We start from the raw sequence: 9,421 nt of genomic DNA, 5'->3' as shown, positions 1-9,421 counted from the left end.
AATGATGAGGAGATGCAGATGCTTTCTTCACTAAGACTTTTAGATGATGAAAACTCCAGCAGCAAAAGACATTATTGGTCAATCAGAGATGACATCACTGTGATTGCATAGATAGCATCATGCTCAACAAACTGACACAGCTGTGTTGTCTCTGGAAGATCTATGAAGACCACCCAGCTGTATAAAAATGCAAATAGAACCTGGATCGGTTGTATATAATGTATTGACATGTACAAAGAAACTGAAGAAATGTTGTTACCATGCTCTTATGACAGAAGTATAGAAGTACACAACAAAAAAGGGAGATAATTACGATTTAAGTATCATCTAAACAATGATATACAGTACAATTCAGCTTGTTCACACCACAACACTTGCTAATGAACAAGCAAAGTTGATTTCACCATCATCGACGCTGAGGGCGGCTTCATTCATATGAGGATACAGCTCCAATCTGCACCAGAACTAATGAGGCAAAAAGTATCAGGAGAAATACCAGTAACACCAAACGTAAATTCGACAATAACACAACACACCATCTCATAAAAAAGAGGGGTGAGTACGTCAAGGTGCTTAAAATAGAGATGTAAATTCTCATCACCCAAGCAATATAATGAGTAATACAGTAATAAGTGTGACAAGTAATTGCAAATTTGCATCAGGTTTTGAAATATTTAATTTGTTTTGAAATATAATGGAAAAAGGCCAGAAAATAAACTTGCAAAGAAAATGTGATATTATATAATTACCTAAACATGTATTTTGACCTTAATGAATCACATGCCCTTTTTCTCAGCTCAGCCTTGCCAACCAGAATGTCTCTCTGAGGTAGTCCCATTTGCCTGCATTTTGTCAATTTCTGCCTAAACCTTTTCTTTTCATAAACCTGTGCAAATATCTTGTTGAGGGCACGGTGAGTGTTGGGGGGCTGGGAGGTGGCATTCTGGGAGAGAGTCACATGGTGTGAGATATCATCATCGACTTCGTCCTCTCAAGGCCAGGTCCAGGTGGAGAACAGATTCTTTTTGTACCTCGTCGTCCACTGCTATTTTCTCGTGGTTCATCTGTTTCCCACTGTAGATGAGGCATTGCTGTTGCAGGGGAATCCCCTCTTGTTCCTCCACACGCTCTTTAAAACTATCTACTTGGTCTGTGGGTTCAATTTTGATTTCAATCTCCTTCCTGGTCACTGTCTTCACTTTAATCAGCATCTTTGTCACTCTCTCTCTGTTCCCTGCCACTGTCACTTTATGTACAGTACCTACACTCCTGAGCCTAGTTTCACTTTATGGATGTAAAATCAATCTATGCACTGTATATAAGCTACCTTATGTATTTATACTTACTGTGTTCTTTATCTTATTATGTTTTTTTGTGCTGCATCAGAGCTGGAGTAACAATTATTTTGTTCTCCTAACACTTGTGTACTGGAAAAGACATTAAACAATCCTGAATTTTGAAACATAGTAATTGTACATACCTCTTTAACTTCTTCAGGCAATTTTTTTCCATATACCCCCCCCCTCTCTGTTTGTCGCTTTTAAATCTTTCCCCTCTAAACTTAATTCTAGGTCCTCTAATTTTAAAGTACGTTTCTGTGGGAAGAAGATTGTGATCATTCAGCTGATCTACACCCCTTATAGTTTTCATATACTGTATCTCTTTAATGTCGTAAGAAAGATAAAGAAAAATAAGAATTAGAAGCAGGAGTAGGTCATCTGGGCATTAAGCCTGCTCCCCCATTCAATAAGATCATGACTGACCTGGCCATGGACATCAACCTGAAAGGAAATTTGACAAGTAAGGATATCGATCAGGTAAGCTCATCTCCATCATGAATACAGATACATCAGACTGGATTCGACAATCCAAATCAGAAGACGATATGCCACACAACATCTATAGAGATCATTTCATCGCAGCAGCATATTTAGGTAGTGCAAGAAAAACGCAGTAACAGAATGCAATATGAAGTGTTAAAGTGCAGTACAGGCAGACAATAACGGTGCAAGGCCATGATGAGCTACAGTATTTTGCAAAAGTCTTATGTATAGCTTGGGTACTTAAGACTTTTGCACAGTATTGTAGTAATTTTATGTCTTGACTGCACTGCTGCCACAGAAAATAAAAACTAATTTCATGATTTTTTTGTAAATGATGATAAACCTGATTCTAATATGGGTCTCTATTATGGACTGAGAGTGGGAAGAGGGTAGGAGAGGGGAACCATGGTTGGGAACAGGGGAAGGGAGAGGGGAGGGAGCAAGAAGCAACAGAAAGACATTCTGTAATGATCAATAAACCAATTGGTAAAGGATCTAGTGCTCAATAAACCAATTGTTTGGAAGCAAATGACCTTGTCAGGTGACTCAGGGGTGGGCATGTCTGCACCTACGGCAACCCCCTGCCCTAGTGCTCTTTCTCTGCTTCTTGTCCCACACCCCTCCTGCCGCACTCAGATTCGCTAATCCCAACATACTTTGCTCTCACCAGATTTACAAGCTCACTCTCCACTCCACATTGAAAACCACGGCACTCTGGGTCTTAGGCACCCTAGCTACATATATGTGCCCAAGACTTTTGCACAGTATTGTAGATGAAATCAAGATAGTTAGCCTGAAAATTTTTTTAAAAATGATTTAAGCCAAAGGTTTGCATCTTACAGCATAACCAAGAAAAAGAAAAAAAAACTTTTGAACAGATTGAAACTATCCCCTTCCCTTGCTGCTACTCCTCTCCATCCAGATGAATTTGATTTTCACCAGATCTAACCACCTATAAACTCAATAAGCAGCTAAGGAACTGCAGAAGTCAATGCTCCATCATGAGAATGTAACTGTTCAGATACTGGGCATCAGCTCATGTGAAATTTAGAACTTTTTTTCTGCAAAGGGTTAGTGTACATACCTGAAAAATCTCACAGAAAATAAGGTGACTGCCAACACTTCCTCATGGAACTGTCAGTCTCCTTTTGGGAATTTCCAGCTGGCCTTTACTTGTGACCTCTTGAACCTCATAAACTATTAAACATTTAATTTTTCATTAAAATCACTTTATTGCAATTTTTAGTCCCAAAACTGCACCACATATATTTCTCTCTTTATTGTGGGAAAGTTCAGCAGGCTAATCCTGATTTTTGTTATTTAATATTGAAGTTTATACAGGGATTTACACAGGAGTTACATGGTGGGAAACAGCTGTAGATGCTTTTTCCACAAACGAGAAAGATCTCATAGCCCTCAGAAAGGGAATCAAGCACACTGCTGCTTCCCAAACTCTTGAAACAAACAATACTTTAGGGAAAAAAAAGCTGGCTGGACTGGGAATAAAATTGTGCTCTTCTGCTTCATACAGAGTTGGTGGTAGTTATCCTTTCTGTCAGGGGATATGTTATACTTCTTTAGTGAAGTAGTGGGTTGATGAGAATGCAAGGCTTAGGGAAGAATAGTACATATGTGTTTGAAAGGTTGGGGACTTGGGGGCTACGGGGAACTGCTACAGAAAAGGAGATGAGGTCAAGGGCAGTTCATCCATGGTGCAAAAGGCTTGAAAGGGCAAGTAACCTAGTCCTGCTGAAATTTGTTTTTTTAAATGCAGATGCTGGAAATCCAATCTAAAAGCAGAAAGTGCTGGAAATACTCAGCAGGTCAGGCTGTATCTGATGTGGAGAGGAATGGAATCAAAATTTTGGATTGGATATCCTTCATCAGAACTGGAAAAAAAAGAGAAAAGAGGCTTCTAAAGATGCAGGTGAATATCTGGCAGGTTAAAACTGCAGTGGCCAGGGGCGTATATTGTAAACGAAATCATCTGGTCAGTGAGTGAACATAGCAAGAGAGAGAACATAGACAAAAGTAACCTGACTGTAGAAGGCAGGAGTTGTGAGCTTCAGGACAGGACGGGAAGCCCAAAAGGTCAAGTTGGAGTTGAATATACAGTATAGGTATAAGGGATTAGTTTAGTTGGATACATAATTACCAGTTTAATTAGTTTGGCACTACATTGTGGGCCAAAGGGCCTGTTCCTGCGCTATACTGCTGTATATTCTAAAAACAGGGAGACATAAAAGACTGCAGATGCCAGAATCTGGAGGAACAGGCAAATTACAGGAGGAACTTAACATGTCAGGCAGCATGTATGGCTGGAAATGGCCAATTAATGTTGTGGGTTGAGACTTCTATCCTTCTGTAATCACACACTTGATTGGACCTCTTGTACGATAAGATGGAAATATAACGTTACAATCTACCTCATTATAACCTTGCACTTTACTGTTTACCTGCACTGCACTTTCTCTGTAGCTTTTATCCTTTATTCTGCATTGCTGTTCTTTTAACTTGTTCTTCCATGATGCAATGTGTAATGATTTGATCTATATGTACAGTATGCAAGACTGGTTTTTCACTGTATCTTGGTACATATGTCAATAATACACCAATACCAATACTCTTCTTCAGTATTTCACAGAAATTTTTCCCATTATGACTTGCTGATTCAGTTTTCCATTTCCACCAAACAACCCCTTCCTTATGGCATTTTCCCTTGCAACACTTGTCCTTCCCTTCCCATCATCCAGAGACCCAAATTGTCCTTCCAGGTGAAGCGACTGTTTACTTGCACTTCTTCCAATCTAGTGCATTGAGTTTAGTTTTAACAATATGACTACCTCTACAATTTCAAACCACAAACACCAAAGATATCTAACAAAAGTGAACAAAACTCTATTTAGACTTGGAGTTCAGGCTGGAATGACATGACTTCTTAAATGAAACTTAAGAAATGCTTATGTTGTGTTGCAATAGCTTCCTGATCTTTAGCATAGCCTTGGACAGGGATAGGAACAGATGGTATGAGAAAGTATTTAATTGAAAGAAGAATAATTGAAAGTATTTAATAGCCAGACTTGTTCAAGGAAGGCGGCAGAAACTCAAATAACCATATATTACAACAGTAGTGTGTAAAGAAACATCTCTGAATAGGCAAAATGTCGAACCTTGAAGAGGAAGGTCTACAGCAGCAGAAGACCATGAACATACACTCAGTGGTCACTTTATTAGGTACAGAATGTCCTTAATAAAGTGATCATTGGGTGTACGTCAGAGATAATAAACCTGATTCTGATTCTGATTCTGAGTGTACATTGGGAATGGATGTACTCAGGAAAATGCACAATGGAAATGCGATGGTTGTTTACAGAGCACTTGCAGAGAAAGGATGGTAGGATGAAAGAACCATGGTTGACAAGAGAAGTGGAACATCGAGATCAGAGGAAGAAGAAAGCATCCTTAAGGTTTACAAAGCAAGGATTAGACAGGACCCTTGAGAATGAAGAGGTAGTCAGGAAGGAGCTTAATAAAGGACTTAGAAAAGCTAGATGAGCACATGAGAAGGCCTTTTTGAGTACAATTAAGGAAAACTTATAATGCTGCAGAAATATTTGAAGAACAGGAGGATGACTAGAGTGAAGGTAGAACCGATCAAAGATAAAAGAAGCAGCAGGTGCTTGGGGATCCTTAATGAATAGTTTGCTTAAGTATTCATCATTGAGGGACCTTGACGAATGTGCGGATAAAATTGAACAGGCTAATATGCTGGAACATGTCAAGGTTAAGAAACAGAATGTGCTGGAAGATTTGAAAATCACTGGGGTAGATAACTCCCTGTGATTGGACAGAATATACCCAACGTTCCTACAAGAAGTGAGGGGAGAGATTGCTGCATCTTTGGCGATGACCTTTGCATCCTTGTTGGCCACAGGAGTAATGCCAGAAGATTGAAGGATGACGAACGTTACTCTTTTGCCAAGAAAAGTTATAGAGATAATACTGGGAATTATAGACCAATGAGTCTTACATTGGTGGTGGGAAAAATGTTGAAATGGATTCTTACAGACAAGATTTACAAGCATTAGGGAAAGCATCGTCTGATTAGGGGTGGTCAGCATGACTTTGTGAGGGGAAGATAGTGCCCTCAGAGAGGAAGTACCAAAACAAATTACTGAAGGTAGAATGGAGGAGGTGGTGTATATAGATTTTAGTAAGGAGTTTGACAAGGTTCCCCATGGTAGACTCATTCAGAAAGTCAGGAAGCAATGGATCCATGGAAACTTGGCTGAATGGATTCAGACCTAGCTTGCCCATAGGAGGCAGATGGTGTTAGTTGATGGAGCTATTCTGCCGGAGGTTCATGACTAGTGGTATTCTACAGGGGTCTGTCCTGTAAGCTCTGTTCTGTGAGTTTTATAAATGACTTATCGTGAATGAGGAAGTGGAATGGTGGATTGGTAAGTTTGCAGATGACACGGTGTTGGTGGTGTTATGGATAGTCTAGAAGGTTGTCGTTGGTCGTAGTGGCACATGCAGAGCTGGGCTGAAAATTAGCAGATGAAGTTCAATCTGGAAAGTCTTTACGTGATACACTTTGGAAGGTCAAACCTGAAGGGAGAGTACAAGGTTAATGGCAAATTTCTTCATAGTGTGGAGGAACTGAAGTATTTTGGAGTCCAAATCCATAGATTCCACAAAGTTGCCACACAAGCTGGTAGGGTGATTAAGAAGATGTATAGCATGTTGGCCTTCAATAGCGATGGGATTGAGTTTAAGAGTTATGAGGTAATGCTGCAGCTGTATAAAACTCTGTTTAGACAACTGCTGGAGTATTGTATTTATTTCTGGTAATCTCCTTATAGAAATGATATTGAAGTTTTAGAAAGGCTGCAGAGGAGATTTACTAGGATGCTGCCAGGGCTAGAGAGCATGCTCCATGAAGAAAGGTTGAGTGAACTAGGGATCTTCTCTTTCGAGCAAAGGAGGGTGACAGGTTACATGATAGAGGCATGGAGGCACCTTTTTTCACAGTACAGCAACAGCTAATATGAGAAGGCATAATTTTAAGGTGATTGGAGAAAAGTGTGGCAGATGTCAAAGGTAGGTGTTTTACAGAGAGTGGTTAATGCATGGAGCACACTACCAAAGTGGCAGTAGAGGCAGATCAAATCCAATCAAATCAAGTTTAATTATCATTCAAACCATACATAGATACAGCTGAACGAGACAACGTGCCTCTAGGGTCAAGGTGCAAGACATTCAAAATAGGTTCAATAGGTACATTTAGTGTCAGAGAAATATATACAATTTACATCCTGAAATTATTCTTATTTGCAAACATCCACGAAAACAAGGAGTGCTCCAAAGAATGAATGACAGTTAAATGTTAGAACCCCAAAGACTGCCCCCCCAGCTCCCCGCTCCCACACATAAGCAGCAGCAAAGCAATGACCCCCCCCCCACCAGCAAAAAAGAATCGGCTCCCCCCACTGAGCACTCAAGCATGCAGCAAAGAATCAATAAAGACACAGACTTGCAGTGCCCCAAAGACTAATAAGGAGAAAAAGAGGTGTCCCCATTTCACAGTGAGAGGGGAGACATAACAAAGCAACTCTCTGATTTATGGTGTTAAAAATCTGTTGCATTGATTCTTCCAAGCTCTGTGCCCAAAGAACTCGGGTCTCTTGGCACATAGCCAGCAGCCAGCTCACTCCTTAAATTCTTCCGTCTCCCACGACGCATCAGGTGGCGGTGGTACTGGTCTTATATCCGCCTGCCTCCAGAGCTGCAAAATTCCGGCACCCTGAAGGCGCACTAGTCTTCCAGACCACATCCTTGGCATATCGAAAAGCAGCCGGTCATGAGGTCCCGAGAGCGGGTCACATTTCCGCAAAGAACTGAAGTCAGAGTGTAACTCCAGGTCAAGGTCTTCAAAAGAACCTTGAAGAGCAAAAAAAAAAGAGATAAAGATAGAAATAGAGCTGTTTCCAAAGATGCAAGCAAAAGAATCTCCGGTAGGTCCCATCATCCTCCTAAGCTCCACTTAGGAATAGCAAGCAAATGCTCAAAAATAGTGAGCAAAATAATTCAAAATAACTAACAAGGAAGCATATTCACTCAGAAAAAAGACATACATGTGGTCCAAGACCCTGAGTGACAATGTCCAGCAATCGATAGTACAATCCCCTGGCAGTGTACAGACGCACACAATCCAGCCTGTCACTCCTCCACTCGAACACGGAAGGGCTGCACTGATGGGAGAGGTGAGGCCTCAGCCAAGCTGGGACATCACACTGTAATTGCTTCCACATCTCTCACCTGGTCTGCAGCAGCAAACAAGCCCAGCCTTGAAGCCTAGTTCTTACAGTTCTCATGTCATCTGTCCCACCACCAGACATGGGTAACAGGCCTGTGGCAACTTACGTTATCACTGTCCAACATAGCCTTGCGATTGTAAATGAAATGTCAGAGACAGTCTCCCATGGTTATACCGCACCAGCTGCGATGCTTCCAAGTAGCGGCCAGTAACACGGTCTGCAGCCAGGTCACCTCCTCCGATATCCTGGCTGGCTCTTCCAATATGCCGACCGGTTCCTCCGACAGCTCAGCCAGCTCCTTCTCCACCATCCCGGCCAGCCCCTTGGACACGGCCAGCTCTGCCACCAACACCAGTCGAGCTACTCCAATCAACGAGCAACACACTGATGGAGTAGCCCTGCATTATCCGATGTTCTTGGAGTAGAACTGTCTTTGGATCATAAAAAAACTAATTTTTCCCCTGAGAGGACACTACTTTTACATGCACCGCCACCTTATCGGATAGATTATCGACTTTTAAGAGACACTTAGATATGCACATGGATGAAAAGATAATGGAGGGCTATGTGGAAGGAAATGTTAGATTGGTCTTGGAGTAGGTTAAAAAGTCAGCACAACATCCTGGCCCAAGGGGCTTATTCTGTGCTGGACTGTTCTATATTCTATATTCATATTTACCTTGCTAAGCAGAGAAATCAAGTTACCCAGAATTGTTGGATTTAATATTCAGTTCGGAAAGATGCAATGTGCCCATACAGAAAATGAATTACTGCTCCTCAAGCTTGTGTTGGGCCTCGCTGCGTCAGTACAGGAGCCAACAGACGGATGGGTCAGAGTGGGAGTAGAATGAGGAATTAAAGTGGCTTAAAATTTTTACTAGAACCAATCAATGGCAAGATAAGTTACATTTACTCTAAACTTATTGATTTTTCAGTGTAAGAAGATGCCTACAAGCACGTGCTGAAGAGTGGCATATTCCAGACTACAGGTGTACCTGCTTGAGGGATGTACTGAGGTGTGGATCAGCACCTCGAAGGCTTTGTAATGAAGGACCATGGTCTGGAGTACTACCATCACTGGACACTGAGGGGCAAGGTCCTTTGTAACAACCCCTCAAACACTGCACGTGTGTATGTGACAAGAGTCCTTGATGAGGATCTGTTGGACCCAAACGCTGGAGTGTCCGTATTGAGACACGGAATAAAACTGGGTTGACTCTCACAGCAGCATGTTGAGATGACAGGCGGTTCCCAACTCCAGAAAATTACCCACTGCCC

At 41.5% G+C, this 9,421-nt stretch overlaps 1 protein-coding gene across 1 annotated transcript; it reads right to left on the bottom strand.

Annotated features, from left to right (window-relative positions):
• Positions 1–974: 974 nt before the first annotated feature.
• Positions 975–1,211, bottom strand: LOC134355970 (NEDD8-like). The gene has a single exon (XM_063066527.1). The coding sequence runs from the start codon at positions 1,209–1,211 to the stop codon at positions 975–977; it is 237 nt and encodes a 78-aa protein (XP_062922597.1).
• Positions 1,212–9,421: the final 8,210 nt, after the last annotated feature.

Source organism: Mobula hypostoma, chromosome 13 (genome assembly GCF_963921235.1).
Source record: "Mobula hypostoma chromosome 13, sMobHyp1.1, whole genome shotgun sequence".
Lineage (NCBI taxonomy): Eukaryota > Metazoa > Chordata > Chondrichthyes > Myliobatiformes > Myliobatidae > Mobula > Mobula hypostoma.
The sequence above is the reverse complement of the archived record's forward strand: the minus strand, read 5'-3'. Positions and strand labels throughout refer to the sequence as shown.

Coding starts and splice junctions, on each gene's coding strand:
- LOC134355970 (XM_063066527.1), bottom strand. CDS start 1,211: ATGCTGATTAAAGTGAAGACAGTGACCAGGAAGGAGATTGAAATCAAA.